The following is a 22,198-nucleotide window of genomic DNA, read 5'->3' as shown; positions in this document are numbered from 1 at the left end:
AGGTCTCTTCCAGTTCTATGATTCTATGATTCTATGTGAAGGAGGATATGCACATCCTCCCACACCTTCCCCAGCTTGAAATTACATAAACTAGATTATATGATAAACCAGGAATACATTTATTAACTATGAAAAGGTGCATTTAAGTGGCGAAGGAGATAGCAAACAGAACAAGGCAAATTACTAAAAAAAATGCAAAGTGCACAATCTAAACTATTGGCTAAAGAAACTGGTTACAACTAATAGACGAGTGGTTACACCTAGACATTATTTCAGAGAGAAGCCTTCAAAGGCCAAAGGTGCCCTGTCTGGCCTGGGTCCAGCAGTTCTTCCCCCACCCTTTTAGTTACATTCTTTTTTTTTCTGATGTTTTCAAGTATCCCTTTGGGGAGGGGAGGCAGAGGTAAAGCCAGCTCAAAACAATAATTGTTTTCCTCCCCAACCTTATATTGAATTCCCATAAGGTGGGAAACCTTTGTTTCCTTCCCCCCAGTCGCCTGTGGAACTATTCAGCAGTCCAAGATGCAAGTTAGTATTAGGGATATGAATGGGTAACCACTTACCTGGGGGATGCTTATTGGGGGATGCTTAGCAATACTGGTTAACCAGTACCTGGGAGCAGCCCCCCGCCACAGACAGAGGTCTGCTCAAGCCCCACGGGAGTCAGGAGCCAGCCTAACCTGCATGCAGGGGAGCAAACAGCGGGAGCCTCACACATGATGGGGGGCGGTAGTGGCAGTTGGGAACCCCACATGTGGGGGGGAGGGGCTGCAGCAACAGCCTGTTTAATCAGTTAACTAGTTAAATCTAGGATTTAACCAGTTAACTGATTAACTGGGACTTTACATCCCTAGTTAGTATCAGGTGACCTGACTCTCTAGCATCAATGGGTCAATAGTAGTGTGGTGTGTCCCCAAGAAGGCCAAGCCTGTTCACAGACCATTGTCCTCACTGATGGGCCAGCAGCTCTTTCTGGATTTCCTATTGTAGTACCTGAAGTGTCAGCTGAGGGAGTGACCCAAGCAGCCAATATGAAATATAGACACACAGGTCAATATTCCTAACTTCAGGCACAGACGTGATACAGGCACACAAATGGAATAATCATATTCAGCAATTCGTAACCTTTCCAATGGTACCTTATATGAGCCATCTTGCATAGAGTGTATCTCATTTATGTTATAGTCATATCATAAGCATATTTCATAACGCATATGGAGAGCCCCATCACAATAGGACTTTAGGTACCAGCTGTTTTGAGGATCTCAATGGCAATTAGGCACTGAAATCCCATTATGTCTCTAGCTTGTTTCCATTCATTTCATTTCCAGCAGCTTCTGAAAATCCTCCCAAGTGCCTGTCTCCAATTTTAGGCAACTAAATACCTAAAAATCTAGCCCGTCTCCCTTTTGAGGGTTAAACCGTTTCTTGGGGTAGCATTTTTTTTATATTTAGTTAATTTATTTTATTTGGTACTAGAGGAAGCAGATTTGTGCAGGATGGGGGTCCTGGGTAAAAGTAAGTGCAAGAAATCATTCTACTTTTTTTAGTTACTAGTAATCATCCATGTAATATCAGGGGGGCAGGCTGTCTTAGCAGTTTGTTTCCTGGCAAGAAGAACCTTTCACCTCTAGGCTGCTAATTCAAAGTCAGGCCAATGGGAACTGGCTTTTGTTACTATCTGATGACATTTTGATATTATGAGTAACGTAAGTTGGGCTTCTGTTTCTCAGGGTTTAATAATTTCATTGTTAAGTATTTATTTTTAGTAATTTTTCAATTCTAGAGAGATGTCCAAAAATTGGAGATACACACACACACACACACACACACACAGACAGACAGCTATTTGAAACAGTACTATGTTAGAGCAGGCTAGAGAACTTTTAGTGTGTGTCAACAGGTAGGTTATATACACAAAATATTAGTGCATTTTAGAAATCATACCCTGGGAGTTTGCATTACTGCTCTGTGTAGAAAAGCCACTAGATACAAGCTAGAGAGCGTGGACATCACCTGTATAAATACACTGCACTGGGAAAGGGATATAGTAAGCATGAACTGAGTACACATTTCATTTAAACACTGATTTCATTTTTTTCTAATCGGGGATGTTCTATTGGGCTGTGTCTAGACTGCATCCCTTTTTCGTAAAAGGGATGCAAATTGGACGTATCGCAATTGCAAATGAAGCGGGGATTTAAATCTCCCCCGCTTCGTTAGCATAAAAATGGCTGCCACTTTTTTCCGGCTTGGAGCTTTGCCGGAAAAAAGCGCCAGTCTAGACGCGGATCTTTCGGAAAATAAAGCCTCAGGGGTAAGGGATCTTTCGGAAAAGGCTTTATTTTCAGAAAGATCCGCGTCTAGACTGGCGCTTTTTTCCAGCAAAGCTCCAAGCCAGAAAAAAGTGGCAGCCATTTTTATGCTAATGAAACGGGGGAGATTTAAATCCCCGCTTCATTTGCAATTGCAATATGTCTAATTTGCATCCCTTTTACGAAAAAGGGATGCAGTCTAGACACAGCCTTGAAGTTTTATGAGTTAAAAACCGAAAAACAACCCTAAATACGAGTTCCCAGTGTAATTTGTGTCCATTGTACAGTGTAGATTGCAAGGATGTACGGCCTACCTTCTCCTCTCTAGAAATGGTCCTTCAAACACTAAAGTGCAGAATACTGGTAAGGCTGGTTGCAGTTACACATGTTCTCTCAGCAGATGTCAGTCTCCCAGGCTGCCAGTCTGACACTTTCCACCAGCACGACTTTTATTTCCACCCTTGCTGTTTGGCTGCCACTTACAGAATTTACCTACGTCCATGTCACAATGTATCATTGTCATGCCCTAGCTAAACACAGGCCTCTCCTGCAATGCCCTGAGCAACAGGCCTGTAGGGGCAGAATCAGAGCCCCGATAGGAGAGCAATTCCAACATTCTGAGGCCAGAAGGGACCAATAGGATAATCTAGTCTGATCTCCTCTATTGCATAGGCCATAGAACTTTCTTCCCAAATAATTTCTAGAGCAGATATTCTAGGAAAACCTCCACTCTTGGTTTTAAAATTACCAGTAATGATGAATACTCATGGGGAATCAGCTTAAAAGCCAGCTTCTCACAGGCACCAGCTCCCACTTCCCTCCCTTGCTGCCTCTGATAGGGTATGTCTACACTAGCCACTCTAGTTCGAACTAGGGTAGCTAATGTAGTCAATTGAACTTGCAAATGAAGCCCAGGATTAAAATATCCCAGGCTTTATTTGAATGTTCCCAGGCGCCGCCATTCTTAAATGCCCCGTAGTTCGGACTCCCGGCTTGCGGCTACACGCAGCATGGACTAAGTAGTTCGAATTAAAGCTCCTAATTTGAACTACCGTTACTCCTCATTGCAGGGAGTCCGAACTACCGGGCATTTAAGAATGGCGGCGTCTGGGAACATGCAAATAAAGCCCGGGATATTTTAATCCCAGGCTTCATTTGCAAGTTCGAATGACTATATTAGCCACCCTAGTTCGAACTAGAGTGGCTAGTGTAGACATACCCATACAGAGGCAGCAGGGGGTGGGAATGTTTGTAGTCGATAAAATTAACCGATGAGCTACACATTGACATCCCCAGCTACCACAACTCCCACATCATTTGCAGAGTTCCTCCTTCCCACTACATAGTCCCTTTCCTGTAAGTATGGCCTACATTCTTTTGGGCCTAGATGTATACATTTACATTTAGCCATATTAAGCACATATTGTTAACTTGTGCCTCGTATCCCAAGATTCTGGCTGCTCTGAATCTCTAACCTGTCTTGTTCATTATCTACCAGTTCCCCCAATTTTACCCCAGCAAAGTCATTGGCAAACTTAATCAGCAATGATTTTTTGGTTTTTTTCCTGGCGACTGATAAAAATTATAAATAGTCCAAGGCCCAGTCCCTGCAGAACTGCATTGGAAAAAGATGCATTTGGTGATAATTCCCCCTTTGCAATTACATTTTAAGACCTATCAGTTAGCCAGCTGATAATCCACTTAGTGTGTGCCATGTCAACATTATGTTGTTTCACTTTTGTAATTAAAATGTTCTGCAGCACCAAGACAAAGGCTTTACAGAAGTCTAAGTAAATTAGTCCACACTATTGCCCTTATAACCAAACTTATCTCATAAAAAAGTTATCAAGTCAGTCAGATATGATCTACATTCCATAAATCCATGTTGATTTGCATTAATTTAATTCTTTATAAATCAAATCCAGTATCAATTATTCCCTTATTTTACCTGGGACAGATGTCAGGCTCACAGGCCTGTAATTACCCAGATTGATCCATTTATCCTTATTAAGAACTGGCACAGCATTAGCTTTCTTTCAGTCTTCTGGTACTTCCCCAGTACATCAAGTCTTATGGAAAATCAGCATTGATGGACCCCCGTGGTCTTCAGCCAGCTCTTTTAAAACTCTTGGATGCAAACTATCCAGATCTGCTGATTTAATAATGTCTAATGTTAATAGCTTCTGTTTAACATCCTTCTCAGATTTTAGTAGAATTGAGAAAGTGTTATCACCACATGATGAGACTACATCAGCTGTTTTTCCTCAAATCCAGAACAGAAATATGTATTAAATAATTTTGCCTTTTCTGCATTATTATTGATAATTCTGTCTTTTCCACCTAGGAATGAACCAATAACATTTGTCAAGATTCTTTTCATTCCTAATATTTTTTAAATGCCCTATTATCTTTACCTCTATTGGCCACAGATTTCTCCATGTGTCCCTTGGTTTCTCTTCTCAATTTTCTTCAGTTCCGAACTTCTGATTGATATTCATAACTGTCAGCTTCCCTTTCTTCCATTTGGTATCTCTGTGTGTATTTTATTTTTTACCGCTGCCATCACTTCCCCTCTGTAACTCAGATTGTTTTTTTAACTTGCACAGCCTCCGTTGTTGGATTGTGGCTTTGGGGGCACCTAGTCAGGTGTTCTTAAATTATTCCCAATTATCATTCATATTTCTCTGATTAAATTCTTCATCCCACTGATTTCACTCACAATTGTTTTCAGCCTTGTGATATTGGCCCTTAAAGCTGTCTGGGTGTGTCTGGGCATATGATCTAGATTTATTCTCTGTGCACAATATAAATGTGATCAAGTCATGGTTATGGCTGCGAGTTTCCCACAGAGGCCATGGAAGCCATGGGTCCTGTGACTCTCTGGGATCTCTCTGACTTTTGCTGTTGCCAGTGTGGATGGCCTGGGGGTCACCAGAGCATCTCAGGCAGCTCCTGGATCAGCTGTACCAGCCACTGCTGGGGAGATCTCAGGCCACTGTGCCTTCCTCTCCCAGGAGCAGAAGGAATTTGTTGGGGAAGCACGAGGCTGGGATTTGGGATGCAGAAGGGAATTCTAGGCAGTGCTTTCCTTAGGGGGCTCCCAAAAAGTGGCAACATGTTCAAGCTTCTAGGTGGAGGTCAGGCCAGGCAGCTCCACATACTGCCTCTATGCACAGGTGCCGCCGCTGCAGGTCCCATTTCTTGTAGTTCCTGGCTAATGAGAGCTGCAGAGCAGGTGCTTGGGGCAGAGGCAGTGTGCAGAGCCCCCTGGCTGCACCTCTCCCTACATGCCAAGGGACATGTTGCCACTTGCAGGGAGCATGTGGTCCCTTGCAGAACCAGGGAGGGAGCCTGCCAGCCCCACCAACCCCTCTACTCCTAGCACCAGCAGGAGTCCTGGGCTGCTCCCCCTAGAGGACTGGCAGCACACGCCCTAGGAGGTACCCCTCTTGAACACTAACAGCACCCTGCAGGCATCCCATCCCAGCACCTGTGGCACCCCCAAGCTCTGCCCCCAAGATTTAATCAGGGATCATGGATATTTGTTTACTGCCTGTGACCTGCATCAAAGGTCCATCCAGCCCAGTATCCTGCCTGCCAACACTGGCCAATGCCAGGTGCCCCAGAGGGAGAGATCACAACAGGTAATCCTCACGTGATCCCTCCCGTCACCCATCTCCAGAGAAACAGAGGCCAGGGACACTGTTCCTACCCATCCTGGCTAATAGCCATCGATGGACCTAACCTGCATGAATCTATCTAGCTCTTTTTTTAACCCTGTTAAAGTCCTAGACTTTAGCACATCCTCTTGCAAGGAGTTCCATGATTTTTACTACAAATACCTGTGACTAAAACGTAGCCTTAGTCATTACCACGTGTACCTAAGTGACCCTTATCTTTTAATTTGGTGATCAGTCCTTGTTTATCTGTTAGGACAAGGTGTAACATAGAATTCCCCTGTGTTGGCTGTAGCGTTTTTTGGATTAGGAAATTAGAGGATACTGAGCGAGATAGGATAGGTATCTCTCAGAACCGTATACAGTATAAATCACCCTAGTATTTGACCTTAGCACGTTTTGTAATTTCTCAGCTCATAAAGGAAGTTTGTAGGAGCCTCTTCCCCAGCAAGATTCTGGTGCATGCATTTGAATGTTTAACCAGAATACTCTGTGTCTTGCAGGTGCCAGTCTCTAACTGCAGCACGGAGTGTCTCGCAGGTACCAGAAAAGGTATCATGGAGGGAGAGCCCACCTGTTGCTTTCAGTGCGTGAACTGCTCCGACGGGGAATACAATGATGAAACAGGTAAAAGAGAAAAAAAGGAGTGTGGTTTGCAAAGATTCCTGTGAGTGCCCCCCAATGGATCCTTTTTGTAAGTGCAATTAATTGGTAGCCATTGTTCTGGTCTGTGGAATAATGCGGTGCCAAAGGAGCAGAGAGCATTTCCCTTGGCATGTCCTGTGAGAGACCGTCACATGGGAAAGATGCATGAAGAATGATGAGTTCACTTTAAAGTGAATTGATGCTGGTGAATGCTGCCAGATTCATAAACCTGAAGAATGAACGTCTCAGTCTTCCCCAGAATAGGTACAGCACACACAGCAGCCTCACTTCAGACTGCCCCCAGGCGTTCCCACTGGGCTTCACTGGGGCCTTCACTAAAGGGCAGAGGGGGATTCAGTTTCCATGGCCTATTCATTTCCTAACCTCTGCTAAAATAACTGCCCTCAGCCCCCCTGTATCAGAGGCAGCAGCATGAGGGGGCCAGGCAGGAGCTGCCCACTAGGGGAGCCAGTTTAAAAACCAAAATGGCTTACAGAACGGCTGCCTGTCACCCCTCGCTGCTGCTTCTGATACAGACCCAGCATGAGCCAGAACTGAACCGGGCTGCCTGCCTGCCTGGCTCCTAATGCACTTTAAATGCAGAGCTGCCGTGGGAGTAGGTCCTGGGCCTGGCACAAACCAGGACTGAACTGGGCTGCTGGCCAGTCTGCTAAAAAATTTCCTGGCAAGCAGCAGGAGGGAAATGCGTATAGTTTATAACATTAACTTATAAGCTTTCACTAATCGGTTAATCAACAATACAATTACATCCCTAGTTAGGGTTCCTAAGAAAGAGAGATGAGACAGAAATTGCTCAATGGCACCCAGGAAGCCCCCAGAAGAGCCAAGAATAGAATCCAGGAATCTGACATCAGTATTCCTACCACACCGTGGCAATACCTTGTGGTTCCCCAACAGGCTGTAGGTGAAATGCTCCATAACTCAATTCCAATTTGCATCCAACTTTTAATTTTTCCGTTTTCAGGATTTTATTCCCCATTTGATGAGGAAATAAAGTCCATTCTCTAGAGCATCCACTGTCATCAGACAATCCTGTATTCACCCTGCATAGATGAACATTTCCCTTAATTGAATCAGCTTCCATAGTTTCTGCAGGAAATTAATAAAGCAGATTGATATGACCTGTGGGCGCAATTCAACTCCTATTGAAGTGAGAGTTTGATTAAACCACACCATTCCACTCTAGAGGGAAAATGTAATAAGAGTTTTAGAGCAAATTGTAATTTTTTGAATTTCCAATGCCTCTGTCAGACTGCTGCCTCAGGGTTGGACATCTCGGAAAATTAAAGCAAATTATTGTGTCAGCATATTTCTGCATCCAAAATCGTGCTACACTCCAAAGTGCAGCCATTACTAAAATGAAAGTTTCAACAAGCTCTCAGCAGTATTTAAAATGTGCTGCCATGTGTATGAATCACATTCTCAAAATATCAGTTACCATTCTTTAAATACGGGTATATGGTACCATAAGTTTCTTGATTCAAATACTATAAGAAATATCTCTTCTTTATTACTATAATACTATCTCTTATTTTGAATAAGACTGCGGTTCTGACCTCTTTAAAGATCTGAAATAAAGAGCCCCTGCTACTTTCCCCAAGATTTCGGGAGCTGTTCCTGCTGCCCTAGTAAAATTTCAACTTGGGTGATTTAATTCTGCCTTTCTAAATCGTTTCTACTATTTCAGTTGGATAAATTACTCTTTTTCATTTCCTGTGCTTTACTGTTTTATGGTTTTGTTCTCATAGTTAAATTGCTGCCTTTCTTCAAAGGTGATATCAGGACCAAGCCATGCGCAGCCCATGCATACCATGCTAGTTACCACCTTGTGGTCAGGAGACATGTGGTAGTTTTAGGCTATGTCTAGACAAAACTTGACTTACGTCCACACTGCAAGCACATTCTTTCGACAGTAAAACAAAAGAACAGAGGGCTTTTTGCGCAATTGGTAATCCTCATTCTACAAGGAAGAAGCCTTTTTGCAGAAGAGCTCTTTCGCAAAAAGGCGTGTGTGGACGGGGAAGAGGGAGTTTTTTCAGAAGAAGAGGGAAGAGGAAAAAGCACAGATGCCCTAGTAGCCATTCTGTCCATAGCAATCACTGCTTACATGTGAGATAGCGTCCAGGCAGTCTGGATGCTATCTTTCAAAAAAGCGCATTGCTTTTTTGATGTGCTTTGGCAGTGTAGATCTTTTCCAAAAAAGGTTCTTGCGCAAGAAGCCTTTAGTGTAGACGTAGCCTATTTGCCCGGTACTGAGATTAGTTTCATTGGCATGTAATTGCCAGGATCTCTTCTGGAGCCTTTTAAAAAACTGGCATTGCATTAACTCTCCTCCAGCTATTTGGTACAGAAGCTGATTTAAAGAATAGGTTACAAACCACAGTTTTCTGTTTTGCCTGGTAGAGGCAGTGATGGTGTTCAGTCATGGAAAAGGTTCTCACTACAGGGCTTCTGAAAGGAAATATAAAGTGTCAACCATGAGCCTTGGTCTGAAACTACGTGGTCTGGAAGTCCATGGAAACAAACCACATTTTGTGCCAAGAGATGGGAAGTAATCTTGGCGAAAGACAGGGGTTGCAAGGATGAAATTGGCCATTTTAGTCAGATGGTCTACAGCCACCAAACACTGGGAGCTCCTCAATGATGTTTAGGCTGATGGCCAAGGAAGACCTAGTTGGACTCTGGGGTTATGAAGCAATTGAAGGATTCCATTCAAAACATCTTGGTACATACACAACACTTGCAGAAGTCCAGAAAAGCTTGGATTTTCAGCCTGACTGTAGGGCCACCTGAAAAAATGGGCAACCATGAAGGAAAATTTAAGATTCCAAAGGGATCCATCAGTGGAACACTCTGGCATGGTCATAGCACCTCCAGTTGGGGTGCTCCATAGGGACATATATGCACTTGCCAAAGTATGTTATCCCATCTCTCACAGGACAGTACTTAGCCCACAATGGCACAGATCGTGTTCCTTGGGTGGGTGGATCTTCTTTCCAGGCAGTATGGAGGGGGGAGACCAGGTTATGCTGAATTGTGACATTGACAATATTATTAGGCTTCAGGTGGGGGGGGGGGGTCTCAGAAGTAGGTTCCTTGTTCTCCTAGTAGGCTCTCCTGTTCCACAGTAGAGCATTGCCTGTCCCATTTCAGTTTCCCAGGTGGCAGGTAATTATAAACTCACACTCAGAGAAAGAGAATAGCCCACCTTAACTGCTTCTGAATCAAAGCTTGGGCCTTCTAGAAGTACTCAAGGTTCTTATGGTAAGTTAAAAATCAATACTGGATGCCAAGCTCTCTCAAGATGGCGATGCCAATCTTCAAATGCAGTTTGGATTGCGATGAGCTAGGTGTCCAGTATTCCATAGTTCATCTCAGCAGGGACGAGTTCTTGAGAATAGAATGCACAAGGGTGCAGAACTGATTGGGCTCCAACTCCGGGCAAGAGAGCTGTCCCAACGGTCATGTTGGACATATCCTTCACCACCAGGAGCCACACAGGTCACGTCACTCCAGCCAAAGAATGCCAACAATTATTGGGAAGAATGGAGAGTGGATCCCATTAAAGTATATTGGTTCCGATGCCCTTCTACTATAAACGTTAAGGAAATGGTCTCTTGGGTCACCAGTCCTATAAAGTTGACAATGCCATCTATCTTCACCACTTGTGATGGGATTTGCTGCACCTGCCCAAAGACCCACAACCTGGGCAGCAGATAGAAATGCAGAGACCCCCTGGTTTCTAGGTCAGGTTCTACTTGAGAGGAGAGGGAGGTTCTAGAGCCCAGAGCTCTGGTGATTCCCAGACTGTACCCCCTACCAGGCCTGGATCGGTCCATTTCCCAAGCTCTTTGGAGCTGGACAGGAGAGATCTGGGACCTTATGTTGTGCATGATTAAAACAACATAAAGAAGATCTCAGCTAGTCAGGGTTCCCTTTCCCTGCCATTCTAAAGTGAGAGCTTTAAGGCTTTGGGGAAATCAAGAGCACTGATTGTCTGCTTAAGATGAACAGTTTAAAAGCATCCAAGATTTACCTCCTTAGGATGTGAAGTGGGATTCCAGTGCAGCTAAAGAAGCTAGCATATTCTTTTGATTTCCATCATTTGTCATCAAGTCAGCCAGAATGACTCAGATACCACCGTGATGACGGAGGAGGTAGGTATGTGAGGTGAGAAGATAGAAATTCAGAGGGAGAGAGTAAAGAGAGAGGTACATAGTGAAGACAACAAGAAACACAGAGCTGTCTAGCAGATACTACATATTCTAAAATGATTCCACGGAATTGGTCTGGAAAGCCAGAGTGCAGCTCCAAAACTATAAAGTGTGGCTCAGAAATAGCCTTCTTCTTTAATACAGACCCATGGCTCCTGAGAGGCTAGAGGTCCCATCATGCAATGTTCCTTTTTGATCCAAGCACGCAGAGCATTTCTTATAGGAAGCACTTCTATATTTAGTATGGAAGGGCTAAACATTGCTCCATTTTATTTAGGGTGGCCATCTAGTCTAACAAACTTGTTCACTCAGTCCTATTTATTTTGCAGATGCGAGTGCTTGTGCCAAGTGCCCTGAGGATTTCTGGTCCAATGAAAACCACACCTCTTGCATTCCGAAGCAAATCGAGTTCCTGTCCTGGACTGAGCCCTTTGGAATAGCTCTGACTCTCTTTGCTGTGCTTGGAATTTTCCTGACCTCATTCGTTCTGGGGGTCTTCACCAAATTCCGCAACACACCCATTGTCAAGGCCACCAACCGGGAGTTGTCCTACCTCCTCCTGTTCTCCCTGCTGTGCTGCTTCTCCAGCTCACTGTTCTTCATTGGCAAGCCCCAGGACTGGACTTGCCGCTTGCGCCAGCCAGCCTTTGGCATCAGCTTTGTTCTCTGCATCTCCTGCATCCTGGTAAAGACAAATCGTGTCCTGCTGGTTTTTGAAGCCAAGATCCCTACAAGCCTCCATCGCAAATGGTGGGGCCTCAACCTGCAGTTCCTTCTGGTCTTCTTGTGCACTTTTGTGCAGATCATCATCTGTGTGATCTGGCTCTACACAGCTCCCCCCTCCAGCTACCGGAACCATGAGCTGGAGGACGAGATCATCTTCCTCACCTGCCATGAAGGCTCCCTGATGGCTCTGGGCTTCTTGATTGGTTATACCTGCCTTCTGGCTGCCATCTGCTTCTTCTTCGCTTTCAAGTCTCGGAAGCTGCCTGAGAACTTCAACGAAGCCAAGTTCATCACCTTCAGCATGCTGATCTTCTTCATTGTATGGATCTCCTTCATACCTGCCTATGCCAGTACCTATGGCAAGTTTGTCTCAGCTGTGGAGGTGATTGCCATACTGGCTGCCAGCTTTGGGCAGTTGGCCTGCATCTTCTTCAACAAAGTCTACATCATCCTCTTTAAGCCTTCCCGCAACACCATTGAGGAAGTGCGCTGCAGCACGGCTGCCCATGCCTTCAAAGTAGCAGCCAGGGCCACGCTGAGACGGAGCAACGTGTCACGCAAGAGGTCTAACAGTCTGGGTGGTTCCACAGGCTCCACCCCCTCATCCTCTATCAGTAGCAAGAGCAACTACGAAGACCCCTGCTCTCTGCCGACGTCCACGGAGCGGCAGCAGCAGAAGCGCGGATGCAAGCAAAAAGTCATCTTTGGAAGTGGGACTGTCACTCTCTCATTGAGCTTTGAGGAGCCCCAGAAGAACTCTGTGGCCAGCAAGAATTCCAAGTGCAGAAACTCCTTAGAAGTCCAAAACAGTGATGACAGCCTGATGCGCCACAGGGCCCTGCTTCCCCTACAGAACAGTGAACCCCTAGGTGTGGAGCCTGGCTTCCAGGCACCTTCAAGCCAAGAAACCAGCGTACAGGAGTCAGGAGTGGGAGAAACCAAACAAGAGGAGCAAAGCCCAGAAGAGCCACCTCTGCCATCAGCAAATTCCCAGAATTTTATCGGTAGCGGCAGTGGTTCGGTCATAGAGAACACAATACATTTTTAACAAACAAAAATGATAAAATCCACCACTGTTCCCCAGGGAAACCAGCTCACCTTCTTGCTTCTTGGAGAAAGACACCAACGACACAGCTCAGATGTAGCCTCAACACCTTCTTGCTAATACAGGCAAAGAGACACTCACCACCAAAGGACACACAGGAGGCAGACTGTCAGAGGCTACATCTAGGGACCCTTGTACTGACACTGTGTTTGGTTTAAAGAAATCAGGATCCGGACATCTTGAAAGGACAAGTGAAAATCTTCCCCCCGCTGGGATTTGTCTACTGCCTTGCCATTGTCAGTCCTGCCTGCCAGACTGCAGCTCAGTTGGTGTAGGTAGGGGGTTAGGCAATTTCATTTTACTCTGCTTTTATGCTGATGTATAAAACCCCTCTTCCCCACTGTGTATAATAGTCCCTCTGTAGACTACATGTGAGATCTCTAACCGTGTTAAGACCAAGGAAAGGACTCGGCTTTACTAAAACAGGATTTGCAGTTTGACCTGAGGAAAGGGGTCCTTTAAAAATACAACAAATAAAGACATAAATATTCCGAATGCTTGGTATAGCCAACAGTCTGAACATGTAAAGTATTTAATAGGACAGGCTATTTATATAAGATGTTCCAACCCCTGCTTCCCATGGCTGCCAGTGTGAGCGGTAGTGAATGCCGGACAGTGTTCTTCATAGACATCAGTGCATTAGATCAAGTCACAAGTGTCCTGTTGGTCTGTTCCAGTTAACACGTCACCTCCAACCTGCCTTTTTTAGTGGAAAGGGGTGACAGTTTGCTCCTGGGGCAGAATGTTGTGAGAGCTCAGTGAGATGTATCCATGAGTTACTAGATCTCTATGCTCAATGAAGTGTCTCTCGCGCTCTCACACACTCTCAAAACACACACACACACACTCATTCAGTCACACATTCACACAGTCACACTCACATACACACTCACTCACACAACAAACACTCACACACATACCACACTCACTCATATACACTCACTTACTCAAGCTAGTCAAGATGGGGAAACTGCCCCTCAAAAGTGTGAATGTTTCGGGATAGCTAAAGGAAAAATGAGCATTTGAGGGGCATACATAGACAAAAGTCTAGGTGGAGTATAATGGAAATGCATACAGGCAACCAGATGATTTGGGTTTTGTGCCAATTGAATATTTTGGAGCAACAAGGCTTTTGGAGGATTTATATGGTTGATGAGCCAGGGCAAGTGGCAAGTGTGGTCCATTTTGAAGGGGTGTCTGGTACGTGATGTGTATCCTTTATCTGAAAGAGAAGCTTTAGGGTGTGGGAGGGGAGCAGAAAAGACTTCTAAAGACACTCTCTTTAACGGTCTTCTCAAGGTTGACCCAATTGCCACAGATTATTCATAAGACATGCCCATTTCTCTCCCACCCACTTTGAGAATGACTGAAATGAACTTGCATGTGCATGGGTCAAAGAATCCGTGTTACTGTCTGACACACTGGTGACAATGGTGTTACATGAGGGATTTAGTGCTACATAGATTCCAAGGCCAGAAGAGACCACTGTGATCATCTAGTCTGACCTCCTGCATAATGTAATTCACAGAACTTCCCCCAAATAGTTCCTAGAGTACATCATTAGGAAAACATCCACTTTAAAGTTTAGACCCCTTTTTGCAACAGTTATCAGCCTGTGGGAATCTGGTTTAATCTTCTCTCAAAATACAATAAAATGCTCTTAGTCACTGCAGCAATACAAGATGGCCTTAGCCTTACTTGAACAGAGACAAACAAAGGTCTGTGGAAATGCGCTGGAAAAAAACATTGCTATTGTTGTTGTTTGGTTATCGTTTTGTTTTTTGTTTTGTTTTGTCAGGGCAGGAAAATAAAACTTCCTGGTGATATTGCCATGCAAGGGCTTGCTTTACAATCTGCACTGTTAGCTGAGGTGGAATATTGTGGGGAACAAAAGGGTAGTCAGATTTTGTAGAGATGCTTTTTCAAGCTACGGATTAATTAACCTTTTCTTTGCTGTGTGTCCATATGCCTGCGACTGGCAGAGCTTCTGCCTCTGTGTAGAAAAACACCAGCAAATTAAGTAAAATAACCATCATATTAAAATGACATTTGAGGAAAAACAAGGAAATAGCAGGGAGAAAACTTAAAAATACACATCATGGTACAATTTTTAAAAATAGCCTCTGCCATTGAAGCCAGTGGGAGCTTGGGGTACTCATAGTTTCTAAAAATTAGGCTACATAGAAGTGCTTATGTGTGGATTTAGGAGCCCAACTTTAGGCACCCAATTTTGAAAATCTTGGTCTTGGGCTTTAATTGAGTGAAAAGAAATGGCCACTAGATGGCAGACGTAGCTAAAGAATAAGACAAATGGATTCCAGCTGATACATGAGAATTAGTTCAAAAGATGGTCTACAAAGTGGTAACCCTCTCTGAGACTCACCTGGCAGAGTCAGTCCTGCTGACTGCATTAAATGGCACAAATCCGCAGAGTCATGGGCCAAGACCCAGCTGCACCCTGTGAGGGAAAATAAAGTATAAACAGGAAAACAAACACAAACACATATCTCCGCACATACTGCAGGCAGGAGAATTGGAAAGTAACTTAGGGCTCCTTTCTGTCAAGATTCCTCACTTAACAGGCTGAAACGAGTGGGTTTGTTTTCCGTGGATAATTTCATGTTTATTTCCAAGTTTTGGGGGTTTATAAATTATTTATATTTACAAACAGTGTGGTCCTGGTCTGAAAAGTGACTTTGCTATCACGAGGCCCCTGTACCCCTCCCTACCCCCTCTAGGTCAGAGGGAGGTCGCACTGCCTCACTGTGGCACTGCACTGCTAGGAGAATTAGAAGGCTAGGCACAGGGTCCCAGGCTCAGCTCCCAGCAGCCAATAGCTCCTCGGCCCTCCGGCCAGGTGGAGCCAGTCAGCAGACCAGGCGCTCTAACCCCAGGCAGGGGAGCCCTGGCAAAGAGCCTGTAGTGCTCCGGTAGGGAGGCTGCCATCCCAGGGGAAGGTGGCAGAGACAGGGGAATGCAGGCCCGCCCAACTCCATTACGTTCAAGCCCAGGGCCCCTACCAGCGGCTGAGTGTCCTACGACTGGTTCAGTGGGACTCTTCCCCCAATACTGTCCCACTGTCAAGCCACAACACCGTTAAACAAAAGCCCTTTGGTGGCTTCCTTCCCGGGCTCTGGATCAGGTTCCTCCAGGTATTTGGCCACCCGTAGTCCCACCAGCTCTGGTCCTCCTGCGCCCCAGGCCTCGCCAGCTCCAGGATGCTTCCTAGCTCAGCAGTAGGTCAGCGGACTGCAGCCAACAGGGCACGTCTGTCTCCTTTCCTTGTTCGGCTCCCATTGAGCTAGGTACTCTGCCTTTTGTACTCCTGCCCCACCGCTCCACTTCCAGCGGGCAGGGTGAGCTCAGCCTGGCTCCGCTCACCTGAGCTGGGCATGTGGCTCTTCCCCCTCTGGCTTACAGGGAGGCCACACTGCCTCACTACAGGCCCCAAGGGGTCACCAGGGACTCCAGATCAAATGTCGTTAGTTTGTAGGTAAAGAAATTGTGGGAAGGGTGATTCCAATTGTCACCAGCTCACATTTATCTTGGGCTCTGGGAGTCGTCCTGGGCTCTGTCTTTGTGCAGCTTTGCCAGCAACTCTGAGCTAGTACAGTAGGTACAGTTTTGGTGCAACAGAAGTCCAGCCATTCAAGTTGTGTCACCAGCCACAATCATAAGCTCTTCACCTGGCATCTCCAAGATGGGGGGGAAGCTGTGATAGGCCCTGTGTCTAAAAACGCCTGGCAGCACACACAGGTCGCTAAACCTAAAATCAACTTGGACACCCAGCAGTGTCTTGCTGCCAAAAATCCAAGCCAAACATCCACCATGGTGGCTGGAGCAGTCCCTCATGGTAGCTTCGAGAGGATATAAACCCTGCTACAGTCCTGTGGCTGAGTGTGGGGTCTGCCTGTGGAGATGCAGTAAAAGAGGAGACAGAGAATGTTAACTTTGTATTTGAATTCTGGTATATCTGACTGGTGTTCTGGGAACAGTTCCAAGGAAAGACAGTCATCTGATCCACTGTCCTCTCTCATTCTAACCCCAGTGAAGCCCCTTCCATGCAGAGCCCCAACAAAGGTGTATCTGGGGTTCTCAGAGAGGCGCTAGATGATGCTTCCAAAGTGAGATTCTTCCCCACATTTTACATTTCTCTTAGGAGTCTCTGGAGTAGAGTTACTGTCTCCTCCCCACCTGCATAATGAGTGGAAGGCCAAATTAGTTCACCAATCCCAGCGTGACGGTGAGTGTTACAAAATTAAGTAAGGGGAACCGGGGGAATTTATTTAAAGTTATAATTCTGCACAGGGCTGGTTAGGAAATTCAGACTGGGGAATGATGAGACATTTTGAGTGTAGGCAGAGGCCCTAGAAAGAATCAGAACAGTAATACTGGGTCAGATGAATGGACCATCTAGCCCAGTATCCTGCCTTGTGGCCAGTGCCTGATGCTTCAGAGGGAATGAATAAAACAAGGTAATTATTGAGTGATCTGCCTTCAGTGTCCAGTCCCAGCTTCCAGCCATCAGACACTGAGGGACACCCAGGGCACAAGGTTTTGTCCCTGACTAGGTTAGCTAATAGCCACTGAGGGATTTTCACTCCAAAATATCTAATTCTTTCTTTAACCAAATTGTACTTTCAGCCTTCACAACATACCCTGGCAATGAGTTCCACAGGTTTACTGTGTGTGGAATGAAGAAATACTTCCTTTTATTTGTTTAAATCCTGCTGCCTATTCATTTCATTGGGGATCCCTGGTTCCTGTGTTGTGTGAAGGGATAAATAATTCTCCCCTATTCATTTTCTCCACACTAATCTTGATTTTATAGACCTCTATCATATCGCCCATCTCTTTTAGATTTAGTCTCTTTTCTAAACTAAATAATCCCGGCCTTTTTAATCTCATGTGGAAGCTGTTCTTTCTCTGTACTTTTTCTAATTCTAATACATTTTTTTGGATGGAGTGACCAAAACTGTATGCAGTATTCAAGGTGTGGGCGTAGTAGCATAGATTTATAGAGTGGCATTATCATATTTTCTGTTTTAGCTGGCCCTTCCCTAATGGTTCCTAATATTTTGTTATCTTTTTGACTGTTCCTGCCCACTGAGCAGATGTTTTAAAGGAACTATTCATGATGAATCGAAGACCTCTTTCTTCAGTGGTAACAGCTAATTTAGATCCCCCTTATTTTGTATGTTTAGTTGGGATTTTTGCCAGTCTCAATGACTTTGCATTTATCAACATTGAATTTTATCTGTCATTTTGTTGCCCCGCTACAGAGTTTTATGAGTTCCCTTTGTAACTCTTTCCAGCCAGCCTTGGACTTAACTATCTTGAGTAATTTTGTATTAAATGTAAACATTGTCATCTCAATGTTTACAGTCCTTTTCTAGATCATGTATGAATATGTTGAACAGCACAAGTTTGTACAGATCTTTGGTGGACCCCAATTTTTACCTCTTCCCATTGTGAAAACTGACTATTTAATCCTACCCTTTGTTTCCTGTCTTTTAACCAGTTATCAATCCATGAGAGGACATTCCTTCTTATCCCATGACAACTTACTTTGTTTACGAGCCTTTGATGAGGGACCTTGTCAAAGGCTTTCTGGAAATCTAAGTATAGTATATCCTCTGGATCCCCCTTGTCCACATGTTTGTTGATCTCCCTCAAAGAACTCTAGTAGATTAGTACGGCATGATTTCCCTTTATAGAAACCATTTGGCTCTTCCCCAATATATCGTGCTCATCTATGTATCTGACAATTCTGTTCTTTATTGTAATTTCAATCAGTTTTTCTGGTACTAAAATGAGGCCTGCTAGCCTGCAATTGCTAAGACTGTCTGTGATAAAACTGAATAGGGCTTTTTCACTTGGCCTGTTTCTCTTTGTGGTTTAAAGTAAAAGGTTCGGAAATGTGGCTAGTCCCAGGGAGGCGCAGAAACAGGCAAACTATTACCAAATATCTTTTAAACTTTTATTAAAGGGCTTCTACGTATAAATTATTATTTTATCAATTTCTTACATACGCAGGCACCAAATAATTATTAGAATGACCAATAAGCAAAATGCAATACAGTAAAGAAAATTTCTTGAGGTTTCTCTAAATCCCAATAGTTGTTAACAAGGGACCAGGGATTATTAACAGTTACATTTACATCAGTCTTACTTATAAGACTAATCATTTATCTAAAACTTTTAACACTACTACTTAACAATACCTCTAAACAATTTCAGATAACAATACTTACACAAACTACAACAATAACAACATGTTTGGTATTCGTTATGTTTGGTATACGTTACGCTCTACAGGAACTCGTTTCGTTCGGTGAGCGGGAGGTGGCCCTCGGGTGATCAGTCCTCGGACCTGGCTCATATTCTGCCATCCAATGTTTATTTGGGATTCCTCAATTTGATAGAGGAGGGGTAGCTGTTTTATAGAGAGCTTTTGCGCACTTTTTGTCATAGGCTAGCAGATCCTGTCTGTTAAGTGACAGGAGTAAGGGGGTGAGATGGTTTCCTGTTTTTCCTTTTCTGCCTCATCGGGCATGGCACAGTCAGCACAACCAGCATGAACTTTACATGAACTTTTTAGGTCTGGTTTTGGTTCCTGTTCATCGCTGACCTTTAAGTTACATAGTGTAAGGGTTTTCATCAAGGGGAAGTTGACCTTTTGCTTGGATGGCAATACGCGCGAGAGGCCTGGCCAGCAAAGAGCCTGCTTTCACACTCTTCAGTTCCTATGTATACATCATGAACTTCTATTTTCTACCCTTTACTAGAATACAAAGTATCCAAACCATGGACTCCTTTGCGCCTATTGGCTTTCACCCAGCCCTGAGTTTAAAAACTCCTCTCTGTGACCTTTTTACTTTTACACACCAATGAGACCCTGCAGGTCTGCTTGTCTAACTGGCCTTTGGGGTGGAACTAGAAGCATTTCAGGAAATGCTACTATGGAGATCTCAGTCTTTACTCTCTTAGGGTAGGTCTACACAGCAGAATTATTTCAAAATAACTTTACCAGCGTCTACAAAGCCAAACCGCTATTTCGAAATTAAATTGAAATAGCGGAGGGCTTATTTCAAAATTGGTAAACCTCATTCCATGAAGAATAACACCAATTTTGAAATTGCTATTTTGAAATAAGCGCTGTGTAGACGCTTATTTCGAAATAGGGGGCCCTGGTGGCCACTCTAGGCACAACCAAGAAAACTCCTCTCCGTCCCCCCCTCCCCAGAGTCCTTAAAGGGGTAGACTCTGGCCACAGTGCATTTGCCAGATCCAAGCCTGCCAGCCCAGAGCCAGCAGTCGCTGCACCTGACCCAGTGGCCCCAGCATGAGCCAGGCAGCCAGTGCCAGCCAGCCCTCCACCACTCCACAGGACCAGTCTACCAGCTCCCAGGAGTCTGCCAGAGGCTGGAGAAGGCGGGCACCTACCTGGTCCAGAGCGGAGATCGGGGACCTAATTCAGGTTTGGGGAGATGCCTTCAACGTCCATGATCTCCGCACAACTGTCTACAAGAGGATGGCTGCCAGCCTGGCCACCAAAGGCCACATGCGAACCCAGGAGCAGGTTCACATGAAGATAAAGGAGCTGCGGCAGGGATATGCCAGAGCCACAGGGGGCAGCTCCCAACCAGGGGCAGACCCAGATCCCTGCCCCTATTTTGATTCTGTGGACCGCATCCTGGGGGGCAGGACGGTCCATGCCCCCCAGGTGGTCATTGACCCTGGGGCAGAGCTTGCTGTCTCCTGCTGCTCCAGACCCTGCTGCCTCCCCAGCCACCTCTCCCTCCTCCCAGGTTTCCCCCTCCCCTCTCCCAACCTCCCTTTTCCCTTCTCCCACCTTCTTTCCCCAGTCTCACTTCAGTTTCATTCCCCCCTCCCACCCCAGTTTTGTTCAATAAAGAGGCTTTGTTGTAATGAACACGTGTCTTTTATTGTTCAGCAGGAAGGAGGGCTAGGGAGGGGTAAGTGGAAGGACATGATGGAGGAATGAGGCACAAGCCCCCAGTGGGGCACTCCAGGGAGACTGTTACTGCCTGCAGAATGTGCTGCCAGGCTCATAGCAACATATCCAGGAGAAGCACCAGAGTGCCCAGGGGCGGCTCCAGCTCCATGCGGCAGAATGCTGTGGTATCCTGAGTGAGGGCAACCAGAGCACGCAGAGAAAAAAATGCTTTGATGTCCCTCAGCAAGGTAGGCAAGCAAGCAGGGAAACCTTAGAACAGGCTGTCGGGGCGGGGGTGGGGGCAGGGGGTGCCTTTAAGCACAGACCTCAGATAGTCTCAAGCAGCAGTCACACAAGGTAACTCCTGACCTGATGCCCTGGCAGAACCAGTTCTGGGCAGCCTTAAATGTGATTCAGCGTCCTATGAGTGTGGCTGCGCTATTTTGAAATAGCAGAATGCTATTTTGAAATGCATTTAGAGTCTAGACGCGTTATTTCGAAATCAGCTATTTCGAAATAACGCTGTAGTGTAGACATACCCTTACTTAGCAGCCTAAATTTGGCATCCAGCACATCTCTCTTACCTCTCCTTATGCCATTAGTACTTATATGTACCACAGCCACCAGTTCTTCCCCAGCACTGCCAATAAGTCTGTTTGGATGTCTTATTGAGATCCACAACCTTTACACCTGGCAGGATATTTACCATGCAGTTCTCCTGATTATTTCAAACACAACTATGTTTCTAATAATCAAATTCCCCATTACTATTGTCTCTCTCTTCCTAATAACTCAGTGCAAGAGGTCTGGGGTCATTTCCCTCCACTCCAGCATAACATTCTCCTTCCCTGAGACTTTCATTCTCCTCAACACAGAGATTGTATGACTGGGGAAGGAACTATTTGACTGTGTTCCTGAACATCTCCTTTATGTACCTGTCTCCCTTAGCTCCTCCAGTCCAATTATTCTGTTCTCAAGAGTCTGTACTCAGTCTCTGAACACCATGGATTGCTTACAGCAAATGCACACGTGTCTCCATTCACCACAGGAAAGTGGCTAGCTCCCACTCTCCTGCGCACTTTTTGCCTGCACTCTCTTTACTCCCTTAAGGGAGGGAGGTGTATGTTTGGTAGGTTCTCCACCTTGCTTCAAACAGAGTATGTTTGTTAGGTGTATCTGCCTGCCATGCTCCCTCTCTAAACACCTTCCCAGAACTTCCCTGTTGCTGCAGTTCCAGTCACTTAGGGTACGTCTAAACTACATGCCTCCATCGACAGAGGCATGTAGATTAGACAGATCGGCAGAGGGAAATGAAGCCGCGATTAAAATAATCGCAGCTTCATTTAAATTTAAATGGCTGCCCCGCTCTGCCGATCAGCTGTTTGTCGGCAGATCGGGGCAGTCTGGATGCGCCGGGTCGACAAAGAAGCCTTTCTTGATCGGCACAGGTATGCCTCGTGAAACCAGGTTTACCTGTGCCGATCAAGAAAGGCTTCTTTGTCGACCCGGCGCGTCCAGAATGCCCCAATCTGCCA

General features: G+C 45.3%; 1 protein-coding gene and 1 long non-coding RNA gene across 9 annotated transcripts in view; one reads left to right on the top strand and one right to left on the bottom strand.

The window, feature by feature from the left end:
- Positions 1 to 2,780, bottom strand: part of LOC142819232 (uncharacterized) — a 38,682-nt gene extending 35,902 nt beyond the window's left edge. For both annotated transcript variants that reach the window (XR_012897031.1, XR_012897027.1), the window contains exon 1: positions 2,630 to 2,780. This is a non-coding gene — a long non-coding RNA (uncharacterized LOC142819232). The remainder of the gene's footprint in view (positions 1 to 2,629) is intronic.
- Positions 1 to 20,823, top strand: part of LOC102454429 (extracellular calcium-sensing receptor) — a 168,284-nt gene extending 147,461 nt beyond the window's left edge. For 4 of the 7 annotated variants that reach the window (XM_075904550.1, XM_075904561.1, XM_075904580.1 and 1 more), the window contains exons 6-7: positions 6,496 to 6,619; positions 11,202 to 20,817. In XM_075904550.1, the coding sequence (XP_075760665.1) occupies positions 6,496 to 6,619; positions 11,202 to 12,646 (1,569 nt within the window). In that variant the 3' untranslated portion in view covers positions 12,647 to 20,817. Of the gene's footprint in view, positions 1 to 6,495; positions 6,620 to 11,201 lie in introns of all 7 variants that reach the window. The other 3 variants (XM_075904595.1, XM_075904588.1, XM_075904606.1) reach the window with 3 other exon arrangements.
- Positions 20,824 to 22,198: the final 1,375 nt, after the last annotated feature.

Source organism: Pelodiscus sinensis, chromosome 1 (genome assembly GCF_049634645.1).
Source record: "Pelodiscus sinensis isolate JC-2024 chromosome 1, ASM4963464v1, whole genome shotgun sequence".
Lineage (NCBI taxonomy): Eukaryota > Metazoa > Chordata > Testudines > Trionychidae > Pelodiscus > Pelodiscus sinensis.
The sequence above is the reverse complement of the archived record's forward strand: the minus strand, read 5'-3'. Positions and strand labels throughout refer to the sequence as shown.